The sequence below is a fragment of the Ictalurus punctatus genome, chromosome 2, assembly GCF_001660625.3.
Source record: "Ictalurus punctatus breed USDA103 chromosome 2, Coco_2.0, whole genome shotgun sequence".
Classification (NCBI taxonomy): Eukaryota; Metazoa; Chordata; class Actinopteri; order Siluriformes; family Ictaluridae; genus Ictalurus; species Ictalurus punctatus.
This window is the reverse complement of record NC_030417.2, coordinates 30874647-30889266: the sequence shown is the minus strand read 5'-3', so window position 1 is coordinate 30889266 and position 14620 is coordinate 30874647. Positions and strand designations below refer to the sequence as shown.

At 39.1% G+C, this 14620-nt stretch overlaps 1 protein-coding gene across 5 annotated transcripts in view; it reads right to left on the bottom strand.

Moving 5' to 3' along the window:
• Window positions 1-3500: 3500 nt before the first annotated feature.
• Window positions 3501-14620, bottom strand: part of tlcd3ba (TLC domain containing 3Ba) — a 14519-nt gene continuing 3399 nt past the window's right edge. For 4 of the 5 annotated variants that reach the window (XM_017459372.3, XM_017459382.3, XM_017459391.3 and 1 more), the window contains 6 exons: window positions 11866-12026; window positions 10741-10824; window positions 9660-9876; window positions 7622-7717; window positions 6650-6759; window positions 3501-6247 (listed from right to left, as the gene is read on the bottom strand). In XM_017459372.3, the coding sequence (XP_017314861.1) occupies window positions 5995-6247; window positions 6650-6759; window positions 7622-7717; window positions 9660-9876; window positions 10741-10824; window positions 11866-11990 (885 nt within the window). In that variant the 5' untranslated portion in view covers window positions 11991-12026 and the 3' untranslated portion in view covers window positions 3501-5994. The remainder of the gene's footprint in view (window positions 6248-6649; window positions 6760-7621; window positions 7718-9659; window positions 9877-10740; window positions 10825-11865; window positions 12027-14620) is intronic. The other variant, XM_053675481.1, reaches the window with a different exon arrangement.

Genomic DNA, 14620 nt, shown 5'->3' with positions numbered 1-14620 from the left:
AAATTAAATCTGCCTAGTGACAAGCAGCTGATTGGTTGTTAGTCCAATATGCGTTTTTAACAAGTTGCTTGTTTTTCGTTGAGTAATTAATTTTTGTAAACATGACGTTAAAATAATTGAAGGTATGCTTGTATACTAGAAGTCTTCTGCTGTAGTTTCGAAATCATTTTTGTTTACTCTAATCGTTTCTGCTCCTGAAATGTAAGTAGACTGTTTTAATTATTTGTCAACATACAAATCTGGTGAATTAGCATAAAGCTAACTACATAATTTTTTGTATTTTTGTGTGATTGTCTATAGTTATTTGCATGCTTATTTGGATTATGAGGGAGTAGGTATGTCTGGATGAATCACTGTTATGACTCATGACTGTTATATAAAAATCTCTTAACTGAAGCCCAGAAAAAAATAAAATAAATAAATCTAAATATTTACCCCTTTGCATACCATGACTGAACGTGTACTTGTTATTTTCTGTTTTGACTGGGGTTACCATGTGTTGATGAATTACCACAGAAAGCTCTTTAATAAACAGCTACAGTGTGCTCCACTAATATTGGCAGCCTTGTTAAATACGAGCAAAGAAAGCTGTGAAAATATTGTTTTTATTGTTTAAACTTTCGATCTTTTGTTAAAAAAAATCACAAAAATTGCAATTGCAAACAAAACACAGGTTTATCAAGTAATATCTTTGTTAAATATTGGTGCGCAACAATTATTGGCATCCCATGAATTCATATGAGAAAAAATATATTTAAAGTATATTCCCATTTGATATTTTAGATTTTTTTTAGTACACGTGGGTGACTAAGAACAGGAAATTATTCAACCATGACTTCCTGTTTCACAGGGGTAGAAATATGAGGTAACACATAGGCCAAATTTCCTTAGTCATTCATAACAATGGGTAAGACCAAGGAATATAGCTGTGATATGCGGCAAAAGGTTGTTGAGCTTCACAGAATGGGAAGTGGCTATAAGAAAACAGCACAAGCATTGAAAATGCCCATTTCCACCATCAGGACAATAATTAAGAAGTTTCAGTCAACTAGAAATATTATGAATCAACCTGGAATTGGACGTGTGTCTATATTATCTCAACACACTGTGAAGAAGATGGTTCAAGTGGCCAAAAAAATCTCCAAGGATCACAGCTGGAGAATTGCAGAAGTTAGTTGTGTCTTGGAGTCAGAAAGTCTCCAAAACTACAATCGGAAATCCCCTACATCACCACAAGTTGTTTGGAAGGGTTTCAAGAAAAAAGCCTCTATTCTCTTCCAGAAACAAACTCGAGCGTCTTCAGTTTGCCCGACACTAATGGAACATCAAATGGGATCGGGTTCTATGGGCAGATGAAACCAAAATCGAGCTTTTGGGAATAAACACCAGAGGTGGTTTTGCTGCACACAGAGAGGTAGCCATATGGAAAAGTAGCTCATGCCCACGGTTAAATATGGTGGTGGCTCTTTAATGTTTTGGGGCTCTTATTCTGCCAGAGGACCTGGACATTTTGTTAGGATACATGGCATCATGGACTCTCAAATATCAACAGATATTAAATGAAAACCTGACTGCCTCTGCCAGAAAGCTTAAAATGGGCCGTGGTTGGATCTTCAGGACAATGATCCAAAACATACATCAAGATCAACACAATAATGGTTTACTGACTACAAAATCAAGGTCCTGCCATGGCCATCCCAGTCCCCTGACTTGAAACCCATAGAAAACTTGTGGGGTGAACTGCAGAGGAGAGTCCACCAGCGTGGACCTGGAAATTTGAAGGATCTGGTGAGATACCGTATGGAGGAACGGTCTCAGATCCCTTGCCATGTACTCCCCAACCTTATCAGGCATTATAGGAGAAGACTCAGAGCTGTTATCTTGGCAAAGGGAGGTAGCACAAAGTATTGACTAAAAGGGTGCCAATAATTGTTGCACAGCTATATTTAACAAAGATTTTTTTTATAAACCTGTGTTGTGTTTGCATTTGTTTGATATCCATGAGAGCAGAGAATTTTTATGAATGTTTTTAACAAAAGATCAAATGGTCAAATCTTGACCTTTACCGGCATGATTTTATGCATTGAGCTGTTGACATGTGATAACTGCATTAATGAACACGTGTATAGGTTTATCGTATTAAATATGTCGTATTAATAATATCGTATTAAATAATGTGTCTGTTATTGCATAGTGTATTATTAAGTTCTTATTTAGGTCTATTTGTGATATATGGAACTAGAATCATGTAGGATCAGCTCACTCTCATTCTTATTTGTGACAATTTCATGAAACGCCACTATAAAGGTAAGTTAACACATACTGTACAGCGACTTGCAGGAATAAAGTGACCAAAGACCATTCATTTTCAATGTGAGCTGGCGACTTCCGGCAACATGAGCAACCATTGGCAACTAGATGTGGGCGTGTACAGCGATGTGGAAAAAGTTGAGAAAATTTTAATTTTATGCAAATTTGGAGAAACTTGCTTGGTGCAGCGATTACCCATTGGTAGTCGCAGCACCAAGTCACTCCAAATTTAAACTTTTCTCAGCTTTCAAAGTCGCTGGACACGAGCACATCTAGTAGCCAGTGGTTGCTGTTGTTCATATCGCAGGAAGTCACCAGCTCTTATTGAAAATGAATGGTCTCCGGTCGCTTTGTCGCTGCAAGTTAAGAGTCAGTTGATGGGGGCAGGCTCAAACGGGTATTATGAACTTTAACCCCCAGGGGGCAGCATTTCACAGAATTTAGCTTTCACAGTTCATTGCTCTTAAGTGGACATTACAATAATCTATTCCACAGCATCAGAGTTTAGTCACTTCATTGGTTTAGCTCATTAGGAAACTAACAATCAATAGTATATAAACACACTGAAGAGGGTGTGAGTTGTCCAGGCTTCAATGTTGACATCCCAGCATACAGAGAAATGCTGAAGAAGAATGAGAAAAATCTGAATAGTTGCTGTCCTCCATCAGAGCAGAGGAAGGTGTCGGGTCTTCAACATAAAACTCATCATCTAAAACCTTAATGAGATTAAAATGAGGCATGGCACAGCTTAATTTAATCTCATTTCAGTCCAATCAGCACAAATTTCCGTTTCCTTTAATACATTTATGGTGTAATTGCACTGAACAGTGGCCCAAGAGCTTGCAAAAGAAAACTCTTTGTGTTACTCAGTACTAAGAGCATGCTCTAATAATGCTGTTGAGTATATCAAGATTGGCATGCTGTTTTTGATATCAGTGCATACTGTATCATACACGCATACAGTGACAAGAGTGGCAATAAAAAGAGGTCTCACACACAGTGCTAGAGTACAGAAGAAGACAGTAGAGTATATTGTAGCTGAGAGGATGAGTACAGGAGTGCTTTCAGCCAGGCACCACAGATGTCCACTCAACAGAACATTTAGATGTATTCATATGTACATTCAGTCTTCTCAAAATAAATAAGATAAATAAATAAATCATAAATCAATAAACGCAACTTATCCCCCCCCCCCCCCATTCACTTGACACTCCATTTCTTTCCCCCTATAGAGGGTCCCTTGTCATTCTGCAAACAGACAGGGCACAGCATAACAGAGCTCAGACTGGAAGCTCTACAATAGTAAACCTGTTCTATTAATGAGATCCATGTAGGGTTTATGATTTCCTTTCAAACATGGCAATGCTGTTCATGTTCCAATGGACAGAACTATCCAATCATAGTACATACAGGTGACAAATTAAAGGAAAAACCAGAGGCTCTGTTATGCATGGTTTGATTCCACATGCCCCCTTAGAGGGAAATGGAAATTAATGCAAACTTGTCCTGATTGATCAACTTTATCCACTGACGAAACAATTCTATCCTGACAGGAGTGGTCTCTTCTGGGATGACCACACCCCAATCCATAGAGCATGAGGACTCACTGGTCTGATGGGGATGAAAAATGATGTAAATCATATGTTATGCCCTTCACAGTCTGCAGATCTCAACCCAATTGAACGCCTATAGGAGACTTTGGACCAGCGTGCTCATGCTCTCCACCATCATCATCAAAACACTAATTGAAGGAATATCTTTTAGAAGAGTGGTGTTCATGATCATCCCTAAAGTACAGTTCCAGAGACGTGTAGGATCAATGCCAAGGTGCACTGAAGCTCACCTGGTGGTTTAACACCTCACTAAGAAACTCTATATTCGTTTTTTACTTCAATTTATCACCTGTCCATGAATTAAAAGAAAGCCATTTAGCTACATAGATGGCATTCAGTACATGGAATAAATAAGTCAAATGATATAATAAATAATAAAATGTAGCAGTGGTTAAAACTTAAAGGAATACTTCTGTGTTTTTCCAAGTTAATCTCTATCCATGGCATCTGTAGCATGTGTGTTTACCACAGTCATTTCTATAGTCATTGAATTATTTCAATAAATACATACGCTTTCATACATTGTTCAGTTGAAAATGAAGTGCTCCAGCAACTGAGTGTTGTATACAGCTACAAAAGAACAGTCTTTAACAGTCTAATGGTTTCTCTGATGTCTGTCTCATCCACAGAGTGTAACGGTTGTGTTACTGGCTGTCCATTATAAGACGTCCATTATAAGTTAGTTGAGTCAACATGTTTTCCGTTCTTTTCTTAGTACAGGAAAACATCTTGTCCATGGAAACTGCACATGCGCTACAGATAGTGTGAACAGTGAATAGGTTGAAAAAATGCAGGAGTATTCCTTTAAGGAACTTTGATCCAGTAAATGTGCAAAGTCCTTTCCTTCATTGCAGTGCAGTGTATTTCCTGCTAGCAGCTCAGTGGTGCAGAGACCTGCCCAGCACCCATCACAATTTAACGTCTGTTCCTGAAGCACACATATAACGTAACAGTACATGCTGCCTTGCCGATCTCCCATATATTACTCTTTTGGTCCGAATAACATTATGGTGAGAAAAGCAAAGCGTGAACCCGAAGCAGAAGTTTAAAGGCAGTGTGTCAACAGTCCTTCGAACTTCAACACCAAAGCCCTGCTAGGTTATTTTAAGCTCAATATGTAGGTCGTGATCACTGAAAACGGTAACAGAAGCTTCATATTATAACAGGTGCAATGGGGCTTTCGAAAACCCCTGGAGCTCCCCTCGGTGCTTTAGAGAAAGGGCTCGGGGTGAAAAGCCTGACTCTGGAGAGACTATAGAATTTTTTATCGATATTTTTTTTCCTTTTCTGAAGTCAAATTAGAGGCAGTTATTAGTTTATATGTGATCCGGTCATAATAAATTATAAAAGCAGATAAATTAGGTGGGTAATAATTCAACTCAAAACATTGAACATAAATAATAATTCGTTCAAAATAAATAATTCAAACTAAAGAAATTGACACTAGACATTTGCTGTACACCCTGACAGAAAAGCTGTTCCCTTTTCTTTCTATGAAATAATAAACTGAACAGTCAAAGAGAGTGGACTAGGAAGGAGAAACTAAAGAGAGAGAGAGTATCCTCTCTCCATCACTCGCTCATCACATTTCTGTTAATGGTGGTTTAGTAGTTTGGAATACGAACATGCCCGCAGCTTTCATCTGTTGTTTCTGCAAACTAGTATGAGAATGGTCATGTACAAATGATAAGTGCTTGTGTACATTATATTACATACCCCTTCCCCAACGGTTTGAAATTCAGTCAAGGAATATATAACTGGGATGAAGAATACAATCCGAACGTCTGTTCGCATCTGGAGGTTTTACATTAGGAGTATGAAACAGGCTTTACTAGCATGCTCTTGCAATTCCTCAGAGGGAAACAAAGAATGGAGACGATCATCTTCAGACTCTCTGTCTCGTTCTCCCTCTGATTTCTCTGCCGTTGTCTTTTATCTTCCACCACCTAATGGGGCAGCAAGACATTTACTATTTGTAATATATTAGTATTTAACCTCAGGTTTCCCATTATTATTTGAGGCCTAAAAACAACCTCTAAACAATCTTTCACTTCCAGCCCCTCTGTGTCTCTCAGTGCGTGTTAGGCTCTCTTTCTGTGTCACAGGGACTGTAGCCATTGGCTGGGGGCATGATAGGGGTTTTGGGCTCGGAGTCCCTACTGACTGCGCGACGATGATGGCGAGAGGCCCGGGTGAAGAGGCGAAAGGCTCCCCTGCAGATCAGACCGAACCAGTACACCTGCGGAGCCATGAGCAGAGCAGCACCCATGTTATACTGCCACGGAATGGACAGCGGCACCTTGTACAGGGGGATATCCGCATACCTGTCACACACACACACACACACACACACACACACACACACACACACACACACACACACACACAGATTTGCATGAGTTTACTGGGGCAATGGAATCACGTATCATGCTAATGACAAGAGATGAAACATTTACACTGCCATTTTTTCAATTTTTTTGCATAGCAGATACATTTATTTCTTCAAAGACCCCTGGCTGTTTTAGAGTGACACCATTCAGAAAATCCAAGAACAATGATAGAAGAACACTAAAGAAAAGCTCCTTATGATACATTGATATGAATTGTGCATTATCAAAGGGAAGACGTGTGATACCCGAGTTTGTTTTTTATACCATACCCAAGGCACATAACCCCTGTTCCAAAAACTGATTAATGCTAAAGGAAGTGTATGAGAGAGAACATACCTGCCATAGGCGTAGTATAGGTAGGGGAAGAGAAGAACTCGACAGACGAAAAAAGTTATCAGCATGAGTGCTCCATTAACTTTATGAAGGAGCGTGTGCTGCTGCTTGTACTAAAGCATGGGAAGAAAGACAGAGAAAGCAAGAAAAAGGAAGATACAGGGGTGAGTACCAGGCAAGCTTTTGAAAGGAGAATATCATCATGAGGCCCAACAGTGTGAGGTACATTGCTGTGTCTTCTTAAGAGTGTAGGAGAAGGTAGTGCTCACAAGAAAGCTTACAAGAAAGAGGTAAAGATCTACCTGTACAAAAAAGAATGCATTTGAGCAAACTGAGATTTGAGCGTGCTTGTTAATGGAGGCCACAATCCAAAAAGAAAGTAGGATACAGAGAAGGAAAATGGCTGATACAGCAAATGGTGTTGGGTAGATGATTGTGTGATGGAGTAATTGCCATTGGATAGATGAGTTGATGGATAAAGTGGTGTTGGTAGATGAAGGAGTGATGAATAAAGCAGTTCTGGGTAAATGAGTGTGTGATGGAGAAAGGGGTGTTGGGTAGATGAGTTGATGGATAAAGGAATGTTGGGTAAATGAGTTGATGGATGAAGGAGTGTTTGGTAGATGAGTTGATGTATGAAGGAGTGTTTGGTAGATGAAGGAGTGATGAATAAAGCAGTTCTGGGTAAATGAGTGTGTGATGGAGAAAGGTGTGTTGGGTAAATGAGTGTGTGATGGAGAAAGGAGTGTTGGGTAGATGAGTGTGTGATGGAGAAAGGAGTGTTGGGTAGATGAGTGTGTGATGGAGAAAGGAGTGTTGTGTAGATGAGTTGATGGATAAAGTGGTGTTGGGTAGATGAATGCTTGATGGAGAAAGTAGTGTTGATAGATGAGTTGATGGATACAGAAGTGTTGTGCAATTACAGTAGCACTGGATAGGTTAGTGTTGGGTACAAAGGCCGTGTTGGGAAAGTACCTGAATGAGTACTTTTCCCAGACAAACAGACGGAGTGCTGAGTTCAGCTAGGAACATGACACCTTGGAAATAATCCCCCTTTCCTTGTCGCCAGAACTGAAAAAAAAAAGAAAAAAAGAAACCATTTTCATGTTCACCAAATATTATTCAAATATTACTCAGTACTCCAATTTAAATTTATACTTAGCAATATAAAAACCCATTTGTAAGTGCAATGTTTTTTTAATGAGAAAATACCATTATGGATAAGATGAATCAAAGATAACCTTTGTAAATAAAAATGCCGTGCAGTGTTTATTTGCAAAAAGTTTAAATACTAGAACAGCAGTCTATCCTGAAGTGATCATTACTATGCTTTATTTTCTCCAATGGCTCCACCCTTGGCTCCACAGTAAGAACTCAGACGTGTCTCCATCCATAGGCGTCTAAAGTAACAGTCTTTTGGAATGCACTCAATGTCTACTTTCATTTAATAAACCCAAAGCTGCTGTTCTACTGCCGCACAATCATTGACACCGATGTACACAGAAGCAAATATCACAGTTTAATAATGAACATATGGTCTGAACAATAAAACATCCAGACACTGTCACCCATTTTATTTAAGAGCTGCTGTTCATATAGCCCAAACTTGTACATTTACAGAAGGCACAAAAATACAAATACATGAGTTATGAGCTGAGCTGTTTACTGATGTAATAATAAAAATTTTAAAAAGCACATCACAGACCTATACAACTATAATATTTCATACTTGAGCTTGACCTACATTGATAGGAAATGCCCATCTGTTTCTGCAGCCATTTTCTTATTCAGAATAACAACAACACAAAGGAGTTCCCTTAGAAAACTGACCTTTTTGACACATCCTTTTCAATAAATATATCTTTCTGGTTATAAACAGTGTTTCCCCTTCAAAGTGCCCCGTCTAGCGTTCATTACCTCAGTGTTTTTTCCTGATCTCCACTGCACTTCCTATATTAACCAATGGCAACAGTTACAACAAATGCAGGATATACCTACTAAAATCTGTGCTGGGATTTTGAGGGCCAGACCCACAGGAACTTGCTGATTAGAAATCCACAATCCAGACCTAGAAATAATTCTGAACGCGTGAACAGTGCACGTTATCAAAAGTCTTACATCTCATGATGTCACACGGTTGACAGACAGTTCATGCCTAAGCTTCCATGGATGTTAGTAGAGAGTGAGAATGTTGACCAAGACAAGAAAAAGAAAATATCCAAACCGTACCTAAAACTGAGGTCGCATACTGCTGCTGCTGTTGCTTGTCATTCTTATAAATAGCATTTTTATCCCCAGACTTTCCACCTCAATCAGTCTCATTCATTAATGCACTATAGACACATACTAAAAAGACACACTAAATCAAATCAGTTAAACTGCCTTATTTTAAACAGCTCCCTTTCCCCCAGTTTCTTCATTGTTGTGACAGCGCTCAGACATTTTCCAGTTGTTTCCATATAACGATCAAATAAACATATTAAAATAAGAAAGCAGGATGTCAGGATTAGGCATACTTGGCAGGGAAACAGGCATGACTGTAAACTCGATATGAAAGATGCAGTAAAAATGTTTATGGAGGCTAAAACTTTGATTAAGATATTGGACTTCTGAAAGGAAGGTCGTGAGTTCAAATGCCAGCACCGCCAAACTGCCACTGCTGGGCCCTTGAGCAAGGCCCTTAACTCTCACTGCTCAGTTGTATAAAAAAAAATTTAGATAATTTTAAGTCGCTCTGGATAAAGGCATCTACCAAATGCCATAAATGTAATGTAATGTAAAATTAGGCAACCGTTGCGTCATAGACATGAACTGTTGAGTGGCTCGTGCTAATCGAGGTCTCTGAATAATTGCTTTTGAATAGAAATAACTAAATAGGAAAAGGGTAATGGAATTCCAACATTTATATTTTAGATTACATATTATTATTATCATTGTTTATTTATTGATATTTTTTAAACTGACCACCACAAAACACCTCGCTGAAATATGAGCGATCCTCTTTCCAACTCACCACAGACACAGGGAAGCAGACAGTAACCATGACAACGTGATGAAGCACCATGAGAAACTCTCGCCACAGGTAGCTGCGAATCACCGTGCTGATTTTTGGTGCATCCTCCTCATGACCTTTGACTTGTATCTTGTACCAGTAGCACAGGAACATGGCGTAGATGTCATAGATAAAGTAAGGGACGGCAAACAGGATGTAGGTGCTAGTGAGCCAGTGCCTGTAGACAAAGAAGACAAACCACAAGAGGAGAAGAAGTGAGGGGGGGGAAGACAAATAGCCATGTCTGTCATGTCTGTCACGCAGTTCAATGCATTGTTGAGGTTTGAATAACCACTGCCTACCTATTATTCCAGTGCTTGACATTAAATGCCACTGAGAGCTGCTGTGTGGATTCTACTTTAGGACTGCACACCTGTCCAAACATGGCCAGCATAATGCAGCGCAGGGAAGGAGGGGCCATGGCACTATTCAAACTAACCACTGCTCTCACTTTTCCTCAACTTTGACTATGCAAATCAATATCCGGAATGTTCTCCTTTCGCTTCCTCGCTGTCTTGTCCACTTTCCCTTTCTGGTCCAAGCCTCCTTATCCACATACGCATATGCACATATTGCAGCTGAGCAATAAATCGAGGGCCTGACTGAAGCCGTGACAAAGTGAAATCCACTGCAGCGTCGGAGTCTCAGACAGCTCTGCTTCATCGCATTGCTGTGGCCATTACAACGCCACAGTGGATTTACAGAGGAAAACTAATTAGGTTGAGATCCTATTTTGATTAGAGGGACACAAGGTGAGCTGAAGGCACATTCTTAGAAAAACCCGTTTTACACAACTTTACACTAACATGCATATAGACCTGTATCCTGTAGGTTTCTGCACTGGAGAACCTAAAGAGATTTACACTGAAGTTCACGAAAACAAAAAATCTATAGATGTTCGCCTCCACAATGCTACATGCTACAGTCTTTATTAATTACATAATCACATTACAATTAGCGCTATGATATACTGGTAATACAAGTAATACAACGTAAATTCTGAATAAATATCTAAACAACGGCCTTTAGATCAAACACCTACTGGTCCTCAATGATGTCTTCACAAGATGATGCAATGATGAACCCAGCTGAGGAAGCCAGGACTGCTTGAATGGAAGACACTAGCCTGTAAAAATGCAGAAAGAATCAATCATTCCAGACTTTCCTGTAAGACAGAAACAATAAAATACTATTAAAAATGTGATGTTTGGAATAAGACATGACGGGCTGTGCTATTACAGGAAAAATAGTGATTGTGTGGTGTGATTGTGTTACACTAACAGCATGTCTAAAAGTATTTGTCTTATGAAATGCCATTTGGCAACAATTTTTTATCAATTAAAGAATGACATGATAAGGAGTCTTTATTGATCACATATACATATGCATAGTGAAATTCTTTTCTTCGAATACCCCAGCATGTTAGGAAGTTGGGGTCAGAGTGCAGGGTCGGCCATGACACAGTGCCCCTGGAGCAGAGAGGGTTAAAGGCCTTGCTCAAGGGCAGCTTGGCAGCGCTGAGGCCTGAACCCCCGACCTTCCGATCAGTAACCCAGAGCCTTAACTGCTAAGCCACCACAATTTTTTTTTAGCTACAGTTAGTGTTGTGGACCGTCTGTGAAATCCTGTTATCACTTACGAAGCACTGACAATGGATCATAACACATTTTTCTTTTTAATCATGACTTAGTGAAGCAGTATATTTAGCAAGGGAAATTCTGAATAGCTGAACTTGTTTAATCCACTTGAATTTAATTAGGTTGTAAAAAGTGGGACCTGGCTCAGGGTATGGGAAAGGAAAGGTAAAACTCGACATTATCAGTTGACATTATTTGCGCATGCGGGCAATGTGTAGTCAAAAAGCAGAAGGTGTTTTGATGGAAGATGAAAAAAAAATGCTAATTTTATCACAGTATCAAGTAACTGATACAGATGAACTATGTACAATATCACCAGGAACTAATGTGGTTAAAAAGGTTGGTTTTGATTTCAGATGCCTTATATAGAATATACTATCATGCAGTCTGTGTGATCTATATTCTTGATGAATACATCCATCTTCTCCATCTTCTCTCGCGCTACGCACAGCGCAATCACAGCATGTCAGCTTATCTCACAGAAAAACCGACTGTCCGTGTCATGTGTGTAAGACTAACTCGATATGTACCTTGCGGAGACGATGACGGCGTCGGCCTCGCTCCACTTCAGCCTTGGCGCTTGTTTCAGACATCGCTTAAACAGCAGGAAAAGGCCTGGGAAGAATACGGAGCCGACTGCTAGGAAGCTGAGCATGGTCCTTGCAATACTGCTCTGCTTCTTCGTCTATCTCTGAGAAGTGGAATGATAGGCTTTAAGACACATCCCTACATACAAAAACCAAAGCTGATTTACATATAAATGAACAAATGTTACCCAACTAATTTTGTATATGGAAATAAATATTATACTGTGAAAAGACATGGAGATCACTTAAAGCAATACCATTCAAACAGTGTGGTTGTGAAGTACTAGCAGAATATTCTCACACATCCTTACTCCTTATTATCACACATCCTTATTGTGTAGTATGCAATTACAGATTAAATGTATACTGTAATAAATATACTTATAAGAAAATGAATTTGCTTCTGTTAGATTTCCATGTATCTCAGGAATATAATTATTATGTCTTCCAGACCTCCGTCAGCCCGTTCAGCCTGTTCTACGATTACTTCTATTAACTCTACTCTTAGTTCTGTGCTGCTATGAGCTAGAAAGTGTGGTTTACCGTGGAGCGTTCAGGCCCGGGGGGTCTAAAATGAACACACACTGACTTCATGCATGCTCACACAGACATCCCACTTTATTCATGCAGAGCAGAAGTATTTATACACATTGATAACGGCAGTGCGTGGACGGTTTCTACTGGTGCAGGGGCCAGACAGATAGACAAAACACACAGTGCACAGGGTCATACAAAATAAGTCTTCATGTTTCAGCTATAAGAAAGGATGGCAGTTGATCAGCTTATTCAAAGAGGTAATTAAATATATACATTCATCATAGGTATTTGATAGCACAGAGACATACAAACAGAAACTATAACCCAGAATTCCCCTTATCCAAGGTGTCTTAATACAGTTCAAAATATAAGAGTACACGATGTAAGAGAATTTCTTTTCAGCTTCGCTTTTTACTTGGTCAGTTTTATTTACTTAATTAAGAATTTTGAGAAAAGGACGTAATTAAAGAAAGTACAAGTCTAGCTTTTGGAAGGCCACATAAACCTCTACTGAAATGTTTATTGATTTAATTATGTTTGCGATCTGAAAAATAAATAAATAATAATAATTAATTAAAAGCTCTATACAGTTGAGTGCATCCCCCATGCTTGCGGGTTTTAAAACTTGGAAATGTACCAATTTATGTACAATTTATTTCTGCAATAGGATGAAAACATCAGGCATATCTGAATTTAACGTTAAATTTAACACATAAAGAAAACAATGAAAAAAACAAAACAAAACCTTTACCACAGCCCTGTCTTCCGACCTGGGTTGATGAACTTCAAACTTACTATGTAAAAGTACCAGCAAATAAAGGTACTTTTAATTCTTTTTCACTCAGTCACGTAATGTCATGTATGTCCAGAGTCCAGCATACCAGGAGCAACTCATCAGTCAATGAGGAGGTTTTGTAAGAACAGAGAAATCTACAGTGGCCTTTCAACATGAACGCTCTGAGTTGGGAAACCCTGCTTTAATCCATGTTCAGTAGGGGGGGGTTACCAAAATAGACTCGGAAAGGATTAGTCTGCTGGAGATTTTGTAAGATTACTGCATGGAATGAGGGAGGGGGTGTCAGATGTACGGAGGAAGAGAGAGAGAACAGAGCGAGAGAGAGAGAGAGAGAGTAAATTGGTTAAATCTAAAACACTGACCATAAAGCTCGCTGTTTTAAGAAAGTAAAAACACCAGAATCAGAACGAATGAAAGAAACGTTCATAAAATTTCATATCCATCCACCCTCTTCATGGTACCACTAAGTGCCATCCTCTCCTTCCTCTTTCTTTCTTTCCTTCTTGCAGCATTTGACATTGGATCATAAATTATGATCAGTAAAGTTAGCTTTCACGAAAGTGTCCATTTTTCTCCACTTTCTAACTTGAACACACAGAGCTCTGAAATGACATACTTCAGCCACATCGTTCAGAGTTTAGACTTCCCACGTCTGAGTTAAGTCAAATGCAGCAAGAACGAAAGAAACAAAAAAAGAAAGCTCGTACCTCAAAATTTCCAAACTCCGAGATTAGTTGGTTAAATCTATGACAATGACCTCAAAGCTTGCTGTTTTAAGGAAGTAAAAACATCACAAACCTATGATCACTCAAGTTAGCTTTGCATGAAAGCATCCATGTTTTTCCTCCCCACTTTGTAACTCGAACATGCTGAGCTCGGAAATTAAATAATTCGGTTATGTAATTCCGAATTCAGAGATTAGACTTCCTACTTCTCAGTTAAGTCAAATGCAGCAAGGAAGGAAGAAAGAAAGAAAGAAAGAAAGCTTGTAACTCAGAATTTCCAAACTCGAAGATTAGTTGTTTAATTATATAACACTGACCATACAGCTTGCTGTTTTAAGAAAGTAAATATATCATAAACATATGATCACTAAAGCGTCCATTATTTCCTCATTTTGAAACTCACACATACCGAACTCCAAAATGACTTAATTCAGAGTTCAGATTTCCCACTTCTGAGTTAAGTCAAAATTCAGAAATAAAGAAAGAAAGAAAGAAAGAAAGAAAGAAAGAGGACGGGGTGGATGTGGAAGAAAGGATGGCACTGAGTGGTACCCTGAACAGGATGGATGGATATAAGGGAGTGGATTGTTCCCTTTCTACAGCAACACCACACATGAACACAGGCCTCCACACACTGCAG